The sequence below is a fragment of the Mugil cephalus genome, chromosome 9 (genome assembly GCF_022458985.1).
Source record: "Mugil cephalus isolate CIBA_MC_2020 chromosome 9, CIBA_Mcephalus_1.1, whole genome shotgun sequence".
In the NCBI taxonomy this organism is placed as follows: Eukaryota; Metazoa; Chordata; class Actinopteri; order Mugiliformes; family Mugilidae; genus Mugil; species Mugil cephalus.
In genome coordinates, this window is record NC_061778.1 from 3,006,965 (window position 1) to 3,023,682 (window position 16,718).

Genomic DNA, 16,718 nt, shown 5'->3' on the forward strand with positions numbered 1-16,718 from the left:
AACATTTTATTTTGTACATAAATTACGTTAAACGTGAGAATAAAGGTTTTAAATGCTGAGAACATGAGCTCAGACTCAGCTGTGATTGGACATTATACGACAGATCCAGGCTCAGTTTATATTTTATTGTTAAAATGGTAATAATGCTGGTAACAAATGATCTGTATAATATTTCATTCACATGAAAAAAGAACTATGATGCTGTCATGTATCTAAATTATCATGCAACACATTATTATGTGTTTATTTTTTTATATTTTTGCTAATGAATAAGGTGTTTTATCTATTTTGTTGAGATGATGCAGAGATTTAATTGGTGGGTTGAAGGTTGTAACTATTTGTGAAAAAATTTGGTAACTTGAGCACATTTTAAATTGCGTCCCTGTTCCTCTCAGTGAGGTTTATTGTCATGTGGTTTTCATTCAGCCAATCAGAGACTATCGAGGAAACGTTGTCAGGTCTAATCAGGGTCTAGTCTGGTCTACAAGGTCCACCTCTGCATGAACTCTGCACGAAGAAGAAGAAGAAGTGTCTGAATCAGCTCTGATGTGATCAGAACATTTGTTTGCCACTTAAGGGCAAGGAACCATATATGGTCACTTCACTGACCTTGATTTTTTTACATGAAAATTTAAAAAAAACGAAAAATGTCACAAAAGTAAACGTCTTCTTATGCCCAACAATAACACTTTACGTTATAGTATTTCAATGAGAGGGGAATATATTTCCCATATATCTCATATGTAATGAAATCTGTGTATGAAGAAACACCTGAGACCCCGGTTATGTGCTTTGGGGAAACCTCAACACTATGCAGGACTGCTGTGTGCGTCACACCATCTCTCAGCTCCACCCATCGCTTTTTACCGTGTCACATGATGTGGGTGATTTAAAAGCTGTCTGCGGGTGGATTACTGGGGTCTATCATGTTACTAGTGGCAGTTATTGACGTTGGCACTTGTGCAGAACGGTGCAGGACTCAGTGTTTGAAAAATCAGAGACACAAAAAAAAACGAAACCGAATTCATACGTTCCCTTAAATGTTTGTACAAACGTGTCACTCTGCATCTTTCACTCCACTCAGCAGAAGGGTCGACGAGAGGGTCACAACAGTGAAATCCAATCTGAAATCTCATTTATCATGATTATGTAATCCACGATCAGCACGTCCACGAAATGTGCATCGATTTAGAGGATGCTTATGAAACACGGTGGAGCGTTTCACGGCAGCATATGTGCATGCAACTATGCGCGAAATGTCTAAACCATCAGAACCACCTGCTCTCAAAACGGGACCAGGGAAAGGTTTTTGAGAGCTTTACTATTTAATTAGAATAAAGCTGCATGAATTTTAAAGTTCTTTGTGGAACATGTGTGTATGTGACTATAGTTTGCATGACTCTGGACGAGGTTGAAACATTGGCTGGTGTCTCCACGTGAATCTAATTTCACTACAATGCAACCAAAAGTTTTTCTTTGCACCTAATATCTGAATGTTGCGCGCTGCATTTCTACAAGGTTCTTTCCTGCAGGCTCCTGTCAAGCAGCTACAAACAGGCAGAAGGTGAAAGGTTGGACCCGGACGGCTGCAGCTGTTGCCTTGTCTCTCGTCTCGAGTGTTGTGTGATGTGTGTTCTTGCCTTTTAGAAACTCACCCGGGCACAGAAGACCCCCTGCAACCAATCGGATGAGGGGACCCCAAGCCCAGCGAGCCAATAGTGACATAGGTCCGGGTATAAAAGCTTAAGTCCATCACCTGAAAGAGCTGGGCAACCCCTACATTTGGTGGACAGGATCTGATCCCGGGATCTGTTACCTCTTTCTTTTCTCCTAAGCAGGTAATAAAAAAAAAGAAGCACAAACTTTATTTAAACTTTTTGATAAACCAATGAGGAATATTATGGTGATTTTTTTTTTCATTTATGTATGGACAAAAAAAAATTCCTTGATCAGACCTCATGAAAAGAAAACTGCCTTCAGAGGGCAAACAAAAAATCTGTCAGTTTCCTCTTAGCTGCTGAAATGTACTTTTGCATTTTTATCTCGGATACCTCTGAAGATTTGCACTTTTTTTTTTTTCTGACATGGAAACTACTCAGATCTGCTTTAATGTCTCTATCTGTGCACCCTGTGACCTGAAACCTGACTTTTCTTTGAAAGACTCTTTGCTGTGGGTTGAGTGGTGCAGAATCGCTCAGACACTTGTGACTCTCTGTCAGCTGTTGCTGACCCCAGCAGGACAGGGGTAGAGGTGTGTCTCCGAATAGTTTCGGAGCGCTTGATTTAGTCATGGAACTTGTGGAGCCATGTTTGAGGCATGCGAGCGTTGACCTTTCAGTGTACCAGGTGTCACCAGTCTCTTGCACTTCCACTACGTGACATAACCGACTTCTGACCTCTGTCTGAAAGAGAAAGAGACTCATAAATAGATGAGGAAATTTATTCCTGACCTCAATTCTGCAGCGGTGTTCAATTTATAATTTTTATTTAGGATTGCAAAGTCTCAAAATATGTTATTACTTGGCTAAAAATGTACAATTTACTGCTTTCTCTGATAGTTTCTTTGTGGGACGGTTGAGTGGAGCAGCAGGGTAGAAAACGATTTATCATAAAGTGCTGGAGACTCCCTGCAGAGGTGGGAGGGGAGCAGGTCAAGAGGTGGCGCAGCTACGCTATTAATAATCTTCGCTTTGAGGGGAAGACAGGTGGTGGGACAGTCACACGGATACAGCTGACAGAGAGAGGGAAGAGAGAATGACACAGTTAAAAGACAGAGGCAAAAGAAGGAGGAAGACATGATGAGAAAATGCCTCTTGTTTACCAGAAGATTCATAGACAAGGCTCTGGAAAACCTCGGAGAAATGCCAGACATGAAATGTGGTGCTCGCTGTTTGCTTTCTTACATCACCGCAACAGATGAACAAGCAAAATCTACAAAAACTATTCATGCATTTCTCTTTTTTTTCTGATTTAACACAAGGACAAAAGTAACTGCATGACCCTTTTCTTCCCTTTTCCTTACAAAGCAGTTACAGTAACAAATTAAAATGTCATCTCTGTCCTCTCTCAGACGGTGAAACAATCGCAACCATGACGAAGAACTGTCACAACGACTACAAAATGAAGTTCTCCGTGGACGACGAGTTCCCCGATCTGTCCAAGCACAACAACCACATGGCCAAGGTAAAACATCACCTCACACACTCACACCTAACACATCTCAAACATGCACACGAGAAGAGTGTGATCTCAACTTCACACACAAACACTTTAAAGACAGAGCGAACCACCTGACCGTGCGTGGCTCATCCTCTGTCCTAGGTGCTGACCAAGGAGATCTATGGAAAGCTGAGGAGCAAGTCCACCCCCAGTGGCTTCACCTTGGATGACGTCACCCAGACCGGTGTCGATAACCCAGGTAGGCAGAGATAAATACACACCGGTGAAGACATAAGAAAATGTTTGCGTGCACTAACATCCGCATCCTCCCTCAGGTCACCCCTTCATCATGACCGTGGGCTGCGTCGCTGGTGATGAGGAGTCCTACGAGGTCTTCAAGGACCTGCTGGACCCCGTCATCTCCGACCGTCACGGCGGATACAAGCCCACCGACAAGCACAAGACCGACCTGAACTTCGAGAACCTGAAGGTACAGAGCCGAGACATGCGTCATCGTAAAGCTTGTGTTTTATGGATAACGTTAAAGAAAGTTAGTTAAAGATGGTTCCAGTGATTTTGGCTAATTGGTGTCTTTCTGTCTTCAGGGTGGTGATGACCTGGACCCCAACTACGTGCTGTCCAGCCGTGTCCGTACCGGCCGCAGCATCAAGGGATTCACCCTGCCCCCCCACAACAGCCGTGGAGAGCGTAGAGCCATTGAGAAGCTGTCCATCGAGGGTGAATCTCAAACTCATAGCAACAACAACAATGCACATGTTTGTTTGTAGAATTTGTAGATTTTTATTTTAAGATACTGACCTCGTTCCTCTCCTTCATTGTTCACCTCTCAGCCCTGTCCAGCCTGGAGGGCGAGTTCAAGGGAAAGTACTACCCCCTGACCGGCATGACCGACGCCGAGCAGGAGCAGCTGATCGCTGACCACTTCCTGTTTGACAAGCCCGTGTCCCCCCTGCTGACCTGCGCCGGTATGGCCCGTGACTGGCCCGACGGCAGAGGCATCTGGTGAGAAGAAGAGCAGACAGAAGACATTAAAATTAAATAAAGTTCATTTGTTTTGAAGGCTCGACAACAAACACTTCGTGGGCTAAAAATTTACCATCTGTTCTTTGGAAGCGAGCCTTTTTCTATCACCATCTGTCTCTGAGCCATGATATGAAAATCCTGATTATTCCTGCTTTCAAACATCTGCTGGACTGTGTCATGATCGCCACGGCTGCAGCACACACTCAAGCCTTGTACAGAATCTGTAGTTTTTCCATTTGATGTTGCAAACTCTCCTCACATTTGTTTCAACATTTGTGACTGAGCTTAAATCTTCTCCCTGCAGGCACAACGACAACAAGACCTTCCTGGTCTGGGTGAACGAGGAGGATCACCTGCGTGTCATCTCCATGCAGAAGGGTGGCAACATGAAGGAGGTCTTCAGACGCTTCTGCGTTGGCCTGCAGAAGGTAATGCAAAAAAACTGTCAGATTAAAATTTCGGTTTGTGCACGAGGCTATTTTTTTTAACCGTTATACGTTATACTGTCTTCACTGGACAGATTGAGGAGATCTTCAAGAAGCACAACCACGGCTTCATGTGGAACGAGCATCTGGGCTACATCCTGACCTGCCCCTCCAACCTGGGAACCGGCCTGCGTGGCGGAGTCCACGTCAAGCTGCCCAAGCTGAGCACACACGCCAAGTTCGAGGAGATCCTGACCAGGCTGCGTCTGCAGAAGCGTGGCACAGGTACCGCAAAACGATTACCCGTCAAGTTATTGTTTATACGAAGCACATTTTAGTGTCGGTTAATGTTAGCTAGCATGTAAAAAGCACATTTCTGTGTCACCTGTGACCTGCTCCATCCTGGACTCATCCCTCTCTGCTTCCTTTTCCGTCCCAGGTGGTGTGGACACAGCCTCCGTCGGTGGCGTGTTCGACATCTCCAACGCCGACCGTCTGGGCTCCTCTGAGGTCTACCAGGTCCAGCTGGTGGTCGATGGCGTCAAGCTCATGGTTGAGATGGAGAAGAAGCTCGAGAAGGGAGAGTCCATCGATGGCATGATCCCCGCCCAGAAGTAAAGTGGACAGACAATCCATGACCGAATGACTGTCTGAGTTTATTTTTTTTATTTTATAAAAAAACGAAACAGGTAGCCTTGTTGTAAAGTTATTTTACTGGTTTCGGCCAACTGGCTACTTTCCTGCTTTCTTCTTCCGTCAAAAGACACTCCACTTTTCTTTCCGCTCCTTCCTTTTCTTGCTTACTTCTCGTAAGCTTTACTCTTCGTTTACTCTCATGCTTTTTCGCCTTGGGTTCTTCTTTGTAGTTTCCAGCGACTTTAATCATCTCTCTTCCCATCCTCTCTGTAACATCCTGGGATCAATCCACGCGTAGCCTGGTCACGGCTATGTGTGCGATGTTTTGGTTGTAAAATATAACTGGACTATTAAACGATGCCCCATGTAACAATCAAACCTCTCTGTTCATTTATTGTTCGTGTAATGGGACACACACACAGATATTTGATATCACATGATGGAGTGATATTGGATGATATTGGTTTTATTTGCAGATGACAGAAATGTTTTTTGAGAGAATCTGAACTAAACTAAACTCATGCTCTTTGTGTAAAAGGAAAACTCAAGTACAAATACAGGCAGACTGTGTTGACATTATTAGGTTTCATTTTTAGTACTGAGTTTAAGGCGAAACATAAATCACTCCACTTTCTTTATAGTTTAATATTATGTTACAGTTTTTAAGTTACTGTGCAGAGATGTGACTCAATACTCAATACAAACCATTTATTCATAAAAATCAAAAATATTGAAATTCAGAACCAGATCTGGTTCTTTTTTGTGAGTAAAGCTGGAGGAGGCTTGTATTGAAAGAGTAAATGAAATAAAATGTTTAGGGGTGATAATAGATGATAAAATCAGTTGGAAATTTCAAATTAAACGTGTACTAATCGAAACTGGATCATAAATCAGTCTGTATACGATATTATTCACTAGTTCTTCCATATCTCATTTACTTTGCTGGAGTCTGGTTCAATAGTTACATAAGTGCAGATCATTCACTAATCATTTTACAAAAGAAAGCTAAATAGGGATCACACAAACTCATTATTCTTAGAGTCAAAAATTCAAATATATCGTGGAAAAGTCAGACGGCACAAATTAAACTACAGAACGTATGAATATACAAATATAAAACAGTTTAAAAATACATATAAAAAGAAAGGATTTTTTACTAGGTACGTGTTTGACACTGGGTGATTATTATTATTTTTTTTATTTTTTTGTATTTTTTTTTGTAGGAGTGGGATAAAATAAGTCTATACTTAATCCCAGTGCTTTTTGGACATTCCTTAGAGAAAGGAATATTTAGTTCATGTTTACTTTATTCATTTACGGTTATTCGCGTTCATTGTGTCCATTGCTGTTTTATTATAATTTTTTATTTTTTTTTCCATGTTCGAAATAAGATAAACTAAAAGCAATAATGAACCTACTCCAGGACACATTCAAAAACTTTTTTTTTTCAAAGAGAGGAGGGATATGCACGCAAAACATTTAAAAACATGTTATATTTTCTATATGTGAAGTGAAGTTAAAGTGAACTGACTGACGGGACGAACTAGAGCAACGTCCGAGCATGAGCAAGTTTAAGCCGAGGTACAAACACATGGTTTTCAGCAGGTATAAGGAAGAAAGAGGAACCGAACACGTCTAAAAATAGTTCCTGAGCATGTGGAAAAACAAACAGAGGAGGTAAATGTTAAATGGAGAAGGGGTCGGATCAAATAAGGCTAAAAAAAAACGGTTCAAATGTTGTTTTCTTGTATTACATGTTTGAAATAAAGCTTTCATTCATATTCACGTGCAGGAACAAAACCAGTCGTAAAATATGAAAGAGGTTGAAAGTCTTTATTTTTGTGTCACACATTATTTCCTAGGAGACATGCAGGATTGCAGGTCGATCATTTCTGTAAATTTCAGCCCATAAGTTAAGTTTTATTGATAACAGCGACGGCTTCAAACACACTATACAACAGAACTGCAGCCTTAAAGCACGGCCCTAACTGTATCTAGAGAACGGGCCTCCTGGGGCGGGGCGGGGGGGCGGGGGGGGCGACCAGGGAGGGGTGGAGGGTGTGGAGGTGGAGGTCGGGGTCGGGGGCAAGGCCAAGGTTGTACAAAACAAAAAAAAAGACACTAGCCCTAAAATCACAGCTTCACATTTTCAAACAGTGGTGGACACCTGCTGCAGCAGAAATCTCCCATAGAACGATCACACGTTTGTGTTGTAGCGTTGAGACGTTTTTTCGAATCAAGTGTCTTGTTAGATGCTGCATACTTCAGAAGTTATAACTGCTTGGCTTTTATAGAGGAAACAATACAAGTAAACAACCGCTTGAATTTGGAGTTGTCAGTGTCAATGTAAAATAATAATAATAATAATAATAAAAAATAAAAATGGTAGCACTTGGAGGACTCTGTGTGCGTATATTAGCTGAATGTTGGTAACTTTGAACTGTGAAGAACATTTATTTAAAAAAAATAATAATCATTCGACGTCACGTTGGCTCAAAGAGGCAGAAGTCTGATTGGTTAACAGTCATAAACCTCTTAACAGCAATACTCAAATCTGATTGGTCAACAGTCTTTCAGCAGAGGGAAAGGTTTGTTTCTCACAGGAACAACAAAAACAAATACAACTCAAATAATAACAACTTTTTTATGAGACACCGTGAACTGTTCATGAGAAATTTTGGTTTACAGATAAAAAAAAAAAAAAAACTTCATTTGTACCACAGTTACCTTCTAACAGGACGTCACTAAAAACCGAATGGCACGTTTTTTTGTTTTTTTTTTGTTACGGGACACCTGAAGAGTCGTCACAGCTGGTTTCACTACGGGACGAGCTAGAAGCCAGCGGAGATAAGGTAGGTATATACGAGCAGTAGAGCGAGAAGAAGAAGAAAGGCATTCAGGCTGCAATTTATTCTCATCATGGAGCATGACGTGTGCGCTACAGAAAAAAAAACAAAAAACAAATAAAAAATAAAAATAAATTTAAAAAAAAAATCCAGTAAAGTAGAGTGAAATACTGGCTAAACAGCAAAAAAAAAGTGCTCAATTAATTTCAACAACATACTAGAAATATATATATATATAAAAAAAATAGAAAATAAAAGAGACGAGGAGCCCTATTAAGTCTTAATCACTGCTAATTCAAGTCTTGGCTTTGTGGCTGTATTGCACTAGAAAAGCAATGGTTTTTCTGACAGTCTGTGATATATCGTTATGTCAAAGTGCTACTAGAAGAGGAATAAAACATCCTCCAAATACTCTGAACCAACACAGACTGAAGTAATTATGAGGTGGAGGGGGATGAATGAACTTTTAAATGTCATCTTTACGTCAGACGCGTTTGGAAAATAAGCTTTTAGTTGAATGTAACATTGGCTTTAAGTTAAACTACTCTTGGCATATTTGCAGTAAACTAAACTTGCGGAGTAGAGGACGTGAAGTGGCACAGAAACTAAAAGGGGAAAAAAGGGAGAGGTTGTGATAAGACTTGTGATTTTAAGTAAGAAATCCTTTGGAACTTTTACAATTAAAATGTAATTTTAGTTTTGTTTTTTTAAGGAGCGACTCGTCTGTCGACGTTCAGCGCTCACACGACGAAATCCCAAATGAGCAGAAACACGTTTTTTATTTTGTTTTTGTTTTATTTTTAAATGGTTGGGCAGAAATTCTGCGACGCTTAATGTTCTCATTTGGTCCGTCACAAGTCTCTGCATTTCTGCATGTCTCCCCCTAGAGGCCGGAGGACAGACTGCGTCCTCGACGCTTAAACGACGCGACGTCTTCTACCAGATAATAACAACTCATGTCACATAATCTGCCCGTTTTCAAAGCATTAAAGAAAGAAAATAAACTTACTTAAAATACACCAAAAAAAAATAAAAATTAAAACATTTCTTTAAATAGCAGCTCTTTAAAAAGGAATGGTGACAAATATACAATAGGAATATGTCAACAACAACAACAACAACAGCAACGACGACAAACAACGACTCAATCTTCACCATTCTCAGCAACATCCTTATCATCATCAAAACATGAAATGGTGAAAAAACGAAAACAGTTTTGACTCCATGGGCTCATTTTACGGTGGAGATGAGGGGGGCGAGGGGGGGGGGGGGTGTGTTAAGCAAAGGGGTCGTAGGTCACTGACAGCTCCAAGGTCAAGGGTCATCGTGAGTCTGCCGACGGACGGCGGCGGCGTGTCCGCTGCTGTGCATCCGTCTGTGCATCCGGCTGTGATTGGTGGCATCAGAAGAAGAAGAAGAAGAAGAAGAAGAAGAAGAAGAAGAGGGTCTTTGGCGGAGGCGGGGCATCGCTAGCCACATCAGACGAGGCGGAGCCCAGGGATGAAAGAAAGAAAGAAAGAAAGCGATGGTTTCCGTCCCCCCTCCTCCCCTCTTCATCCCTCCTCATCCCTCAACCTGCGCTGTCCGTCATCGATCCGCCCCCCCGCCCCCCCCACCTCCGGTCGCCCTCAGAGCTCCAGCTCCTTGGACACTTTGGTGGCGATGTCTCTGAAGGCTAACGGTGCCCCCCACAGGCGCTTGAACCTGACGCCGCTGCTCTGGCCCAGCCCGCTGGGCAGCTGGCAGACCTCGGCCTCGAAGGCCACGCGGGCGCCGGCTGCCCCATGGGTGCAGGACAGCAGGAAAGGCCCGGCCAGGTGGACCTGGCAGCCGCAGCCCTGCGCCGCCTCGCGGAGCGCTAGCACCACCTCGGCCGGGTCGCGAGGACTCCGCACCCTCACATCCCAGCCGCATCGGGGGGTCCGGGGCTCGGCCGCTTTCTGATGCCCAGATAGATGGCGACTGGAAGGGGAGGGAGGGGAGGGAAGGGGAGGGGAGGAAGGGGCGATGCAAATGGAGGAAAGGTTTGATAAAAATGAGAGAAGGAGGAGGAGGAGGAGGAGGAGGTGAAGGTGGGAGATTAGATAAAGAAGTGGGAGTTAATGTTTGCATGAGGTGGATGTGAATGAATGTGTTGTTGTGTGAGTGATTCAGGGAAAGGAGACAAGAAAAACATAGTTAGTATCATATATTGTTGGATTCTTCCTACAGCTCAACACTTAAATGTGTATTTTCTATTTTTTTCATACAATGCAGAAGAATATTCAAATTAAACCCAATTCACGATCAATTTATTCTGGTCTTAAAATCATGTTTTTATGTCTAATAATATAAAAAAAAAAACACATAACACAACTGTTCTAATGGTTTCTTCTCTAGAACAACACACACAGGAAAATCAAGATGGAGGAGGAGACTAAGCTGTTTATAAGGACACTTCCTTTTCTTTTAAATCCACCGTCACAGTTCTACCTCTGCAGGAATCTTCTACAACAAAACAGTCTGTCAGCTACAGTTTACCTGCTGTTTTTAAGCTGGGACTGGGCTGGAGCAGCCGAGGCTGACAGGGAGTACACCAGACCTTTAAAGCGTAAATAATGAGCCTCAAATAATACTGAAGAATGACGTGAGGGCAGAAAGGTCTGTACAGCTGCTGTCACGCATCTACAATATGTAGCTTCATTTATTTGTTTTTCATTAGTCTCATTCATCTCCCCACGTATTGTTTATTTATATATTTTCTAAACGGAAACTATATTACTGATTTACTGTTGCTTCATAATAAGAAATATTTTAAACAACAACTACTATGACGTATGTTTTAAAGATGTGGGACAGAGACGTGACACGTCTTGTAAAAAAATGTTTGAGAATCTTAATAATCAGTATAATTTAGTATCTGTGCTGGATTTGTACGGACTACATGCAACAAACATCTGAGCTGATGAGAGAAAAAAAAAGAAAATGCACAGCTGGAGTCATAAATGGTTCCTGGAACAGATGGTGTGAGCGTCATGGAGTCAGTCTGGGACGACATGAAGAGACACGAGACACTAAGAGAAGAAGCTGGATCCTTTGCAGGTAACGAGTGAGGACGACTGGCGCCGAACCAATCAGAGCTCAGGACACGAGTTATGTTTGAGTAAACGCTGCGTGATGCAACGTGTCGTTTTCTTCTGATTTCACTGATATTTAATTAAGTTAGTATTAATCCTGTGTAAATGCAGAGATGTACTAAATTATAAGGCATTACATTTAATTTAGTGTTAATTAATACTACCTTACATGTTATACTGAGTAGAACCTACAAAACAGTTATTAATTCAATAGTTGTACTTCAACAGAGCCGCGCGTATAAATAAAAATAAAACTGATTATTATGTTCACACTAATTAATTGTTCTCATGCTATGAACTTTAGACTCTACAGAAAAGTTATTTTTAATAACGGAGAACGACTATGATCTGAGAGTAAATTTACTATAAATTTGTTGCACAAAAAAAAATCTGCAACTTTAACAGAGTTAAATTTTGGGAGGATGACGATGAAGTATAAATTTAAAAATATGCAACTCATTGTGATACTTTATTAGAAAACGGTTTGTGAAGGTATTTTGAGAGCTACAAATGTGAATGATTTATTTTTTGAAAGGTAGATTAAAGTGTTTAGAGTGTAGATTAGGCCTTTATAAGCCTGTTCAGTCACTGTAATTATACATGTTTATACTGAATATCTGTATTCACTGTACTGTGGCTGAATAGAAATGATACTAATACTACTATTACAGTCATTTACTATTACAGTTATTTTTGAAAGCAATTTAATTTTAGAGCTTAAAACATTGTCACACAGCTGTATGTCGTTTAGAACTAACTGTAAAGTGATAATCGTTGTTATTTTAAGTCATATTAAGTCATATTAATAAGTGAATTTCCTTTAAGTTCTAACAAATTAAGATGTGAAATTTTCTTCTGTTGCAGTTTCAGTGTTGAAATAAACGTAACCGTTCACTCACCTTGTGACCGGAGATCTGCTGATTCTCTCAGGTTCGTCTGTGACCCTCAAGAAGAAGACAAACGTATCTGTTAGGAATCAATCGGCCAATAACATCCTCACACATCCCTCCCCCCTCCTCCCTCCTCCCTCCTCCCCCCACCCCCACCCCCCCACCCATCATTCCCTGGTCTAATGCACCAATCAGCAGCACAGCTATATCCACTAATCACGACACAGAAACACGATGGCTCATCGTCAAACCACAGATGGATCATCAGTAAACCTGCGCTCACTGCACTGAAACACTGGATGGGTGTGAAACGACGAAAATGTCACCAACACGACAGGTGAGACGGATTAACAGGTGCAGGTGGAGGTGGTGTGATTCAAATATAAACACAAAGATAATTCACGTAATGTCATGGGAGATGTTTACACTCACGACTTCTAACAAATAGTCTCTGACTGCGATTCACAACTGTTGCGTGAAGGTTTATTCTGCATTTAATCTCAGCAAAAAATAACAAAGTCCAACCTTCACATTAAACTTTGCACTCATTCATGCGCCACCACTCATGCAAACACCTGTCTGCACATTTCAGGCCTGGTTCAAGACTTATTTTTTATATTTTAGTTTTTATAAATATTTTTTTTTAATATTAAAAGATCATTGCAGGTTTAAAATGCTTTGAATTCATCAGTTTTCTATTAAAGCACTTCCCACCTGTGGCCACCAGAGGCCGCTATTGTCATCTCCTCTCTTAAACGGATCACGACTTTCCCACCAACCTGGCAACCCGACGTCTACTAAATGATCTAAAGGCGATTTAAAAAGAGTAAACACAGAGATTTAATTTTTTAAATCTTATTGCTTTTAACTGAAATTAAACCTGCTTTATTATTGTTATCCGTGCTCTGACCGCGGAGCTGCTGTCACTGTGCACTGGCTTCACATGTTTAGATTGTGTGTCTCAGCGTTTTGACTGCGTCACGTCTCTCAAAGCAGAGGCGGAGATCCCTGCTAATCCTCACAGATAATAAACCGGGATACACCTGAGTATTTATGAATGAATGTTATCCAAACAGTTTTACGGCAAACAAATGGACGTGAATTCCTGTTGGATTAAGTTAATCTAACCGGATGGTGGCAAATTTCAGTCTTAATGTTAACAAACAAGTTGTTGTTGTTGTTGTGGTACGTGCATATTCTGTGATTTCAGAATAAGAAAGTGCTCCACTTATATTATGACGTTGCCTTGTAGTCTGGGTAAAGACATGACTGCAGGGTGCTCTCTCTTGAGCAACACGAGTGGAAGTCAAATCCTTATGGAGAATATCCAAGTGTTATGAGGTGACAGACTGAACAGACTCTTGAGCTCTGAGTCAGTCACTGTGTTTAAAGTCTAAAGCGTGTTGCACACTGTGCAAGTGGGGAACTGAAAGCGAGGAGTGAGACAAACCAGGTCGAGAGACAGAAGTGTAACAGAACAATCTGCTCGTATCTTGAGAGAAGGAGAGCTGTGAAGAATCCTTGTTTAAGAGGAGGATAAACCCCTGGTTACATAACTAATCCTGATTTAAAACGGCAGTGACGCTGGGTGGGTCAGCAGGGGTGACTGGTGCAGGCTGAGATGCGTCTTACAAGCATCTGCTCCTGCAGAAAGCTCAGACCTACGCTCTGATGTTTACAGCGACAGAGCTGCAGGCTGGACCCTATTTACCCAGACACCAATGTTTACAACACAGACTCGGCCACAGAGAGACTTTCGAGGAAAAGGGTCATTTGTTTGTCCTTGTCACTGATTATCAGATAGAGACAGAGAGATAAACGTAATATACTGAATATTCTGCAGCGGAGGAGAAAAAGAATAATAATTTGGCTATTAAGAGAAAATGAATTTGCACCCATGTTTTTGTCATCAAGCAATAGAGTTCAGAATAATGCAATTACTGTAATGCATTACTTTTTGCTGTAACGTGGTAATTTAAGGCATTACATTTACTCCAATAAATGTTAAATGTCAATGTTAAGTTCATTTTTAAACCAAAATATCTCTGTACCTCGTGAAATAGCTCAAGTAATTTAAGGAAACATGTAGCGTGGTGCAGCTTTCTTTAGGTGTTTATACAGTAGTAGCTTCTAGCAGTATTGATTTCAGTATGAATGCACCTAAATTTACAGGATCTCTATCACAATATGTGTTGAGCCATGAGCCACAACTGCTCCATTATATTGTGCTGTTGTTAGCGTTAGCCTAGCGTTAGCTTAGCTTAGCCACTATGTCATTCTACATCACCTTCTACTGGAGGGAAACAAGCTACACTGAATGAATAAGATCTATTGAGAACAAAGAATCCATGTTTCCAGTTATTTTGGTGAAAGAAACTTAAAAGTAACTTACAATTCAAGTACAGTAATATTATAATGTAACTAATTACTTTGAAATTACAGTAATAAGTGATGAGTAATGCATTATGTTTTTGAAGTAACTTCTCAAACAAATTAAATTTGGTTTTGGATAAAAATACCTTCATGGATTCTTCTTTTTTTTTATAGACTGACAATATATTCTGAACAAAAATAAATAAATACAAAAGTTTTATTTTCAAATCTGCAATTTCCATATTTCTCTGCATGGACCCTCTTTTAAAACCGTCAATGCAATTCAACTGGGTGTAGACATAAGTAATTGATTCTGAAGGACTGATGGTGCATTTGACCATTTTAAAAGAGAGACATCTTTTAATTGTACACGTAAATAAGGACTATCTGCAGTCCTGTCGCCATCTGCTCTTCATGCTGGACCCCCCACCTCTGTCTGGTATAAAACACCAGTAAAGCACCATCCCCCACTTTTCCTGCCTGTCCTGGTTTCTCTGCTTTCCCTGAGTCCCGCTGCAGGACGGCTGATTTGTTAACAGCATGGGGCAAACATATGGTGTTGATTACATGACTCAGACTAGTACAGTTGAGTTGCATAAAACTCACATACGCCAGGGAAAACAACACAAACACACACACACACACACACATATATACATCTTCAAAGGGCGGTTTATTCCGCAAACTAGTCGCGAGACTGAGTTTGTGTGTGTGTGCTTGCTAAACATGGCCGCCCTTTTCCCCCCCGAGGTTTAAAAACGTTTAAAACCAACGTGTGCTGATAAAGACGTGAATTTTTTAAGTGTAAAACATTCATTGTGTTCATTTGTTCTGGAAAAACTAAACTGGAAGCAGGTTAATAGCGCGGCGCCGCCTACAGCCTCTAGTGAGCTACAGCCTGCAGACACACAAGCGTCCACACAGACACATGATCAGAGGTTTAGCAACACAAACACACGAATTCTCTAATCAACGTTCTTAGAAATAAACACTGTCGAACTTGATTAATTATAAATTAGAGAGAACGAACTAAACATCATAATGAAGTTGAAATGTAAGAATTGTAATTTCTGCACAATTTGTTAAGTTTTTTGTATCAATTTATTCTTTGAAGATGATTATTTTGTCAAGGTTTTAAGTTAATTCACTTGAGCCACACATGAGTCTATATAACCTATAAACTCCTTTCACTTTCTTTATATTTTATGCACCAATATTCTTTTTTTTAACGTCCTGAGACCTTGCGTCCTCATATGGGGACGTTAAGTTTTAGGTTTTATTGCAGCTTATTCTGCTTCATTTTAACCCATTGTCCTCATTAGTGGACGCTTTACTCTGCAGTATTACATGTATAAACGTATTTATTTATACTTATTAACGTTTCTAGATGGATATGATGCGCAAATTTAACAAATTGGCAACATTTGTTAATTATCAAGTGCTCGTTTGAGGACGTTGGGACTTCATTGTTCGCAATTCTGTTTTTGCAGAGTCATCTTCAGGTATTAAAATAAACGGTGACACACTGGTGACTTTATTATAATATAAATAATGAAATAATCCAAGAGTCCACATGTGAGGACATTGTTTTTTTCCAAAAACTACTAAAGACGATGCTTAGTTTTTATACGTCTTAGATCCCAAATACCACAGAGAAATTTAAAATGCATAGCAAATGAAAGCTTGGCTCTCAGCAGGTTAAGATAAGATAAACCTGAAGTGTTTTCTACTTGGTACATGCACAAATCTGGACAATAAACTTTGCACATTTATTTGCTTTAACTTGTAAAAGAAATGTTTTTTTTTTTTTTTTTTTAAATTGACCCTGCAGATCAAACTCTACCAGTAGCAGCAGGACTAACTATATTCCAGATAAGACTTTGCACAACTAAACTCCAACCTGCAACAGACAGCGGATGAAGGGGGGGTTGAGGGGAGATGATGGGGGCACTGGCAGGCAGGCAAGACAGTCAGACAGAAGCAGCCAGAAAACATGGGAAAGGAAGACTTACTAACTGTTTTTGTTCCCTGTGGGAGGGTGCAGCCCGACATGGACTTGTTTGAGCTCTGACGTTTAGAGGGGTCAAGAGTGACCCTAGGAGGAGAGAGGAAGAAGAGAAGAAGGAAGTGAAGAGAGGATGATGAGAGGAATGGGGGGGGGGGGAAGGAAAATCAGAGAGACATTGAGTGAAAGAAAAAGGAAGTGAGGGAAGGAGGGAGGGGAGGAAA

The 16,718-nt window shown here is 40.9% G+C and overlaps 2 protein-coding genes across 8 annotated transcripts in view; one reads left to right on the plus strand and one right to left on the minus strand.

Annotated features, from left to right (window-relative positions):
* The first annotated feature begins 1,674 nt into the window (after positions 1 to 1,674).
* Positions 1,675 to 5,642, plus strand: ckmb (creatine kinase, muscle b). Its single transcript, XM_047593551.1, has 9 exons — positions 1,675 to 1,838; positions 3,071 to 3,183; positions 3,322 to 3,418; positions 3,495 to 3,649; positions 3,765 to 3,897; positions 4,011 to 4,182; positions 4,508 to 4,631; positions 4,724 to 4,913; positions 5,068 to 5,642. Exons 2-9 carry the CDS (start codon positions 3,091 to 3,093, stop codon positions 5,244 to 5,246), a joined length of 1,143 nt encoding a protein of 380 aa, XP_047449507.1. The 5' UTR covers positions 1,675 to 1,838; positions 3,071 to 3,090; the 3' UTR covers positions 5,247 to 5,642.
* Positions 5,643 to 7,076: 1,434 nt separating this feature from the next.
* Positions 7,077 to 16,718, minus strand: part of mark4b (MAP/microtubule affinity-regulating kinase 4b) — a 53,751-nt gene continuing 44,109 nt past the window's right edge. For 2 of the 7 annotated variants that reach the window (XM_047594001.1, XM_047594000.1), the window contains exons 16-18: positions 16,502 to 16,584; positions 12,126 to 12,162; positions 7,077 to 10,072 (exon numbers count right to left, since the gene is read on the minus strand). In XM_047594001.1, the coding sequence (XP_047449957.1) occupies positions 9,739 to 10,072; positions 12,126 to 12,162; positions 16,502 to 16,584 (454 nt within the window). In that variant the 3' untranslated portion in view covers positions 7,077 to 9,738. The other 5 variants (XM_047594003.1, XM_047594005.1, XM_047594004.1 and 2 more) reach the window with 5 other exon arrangements.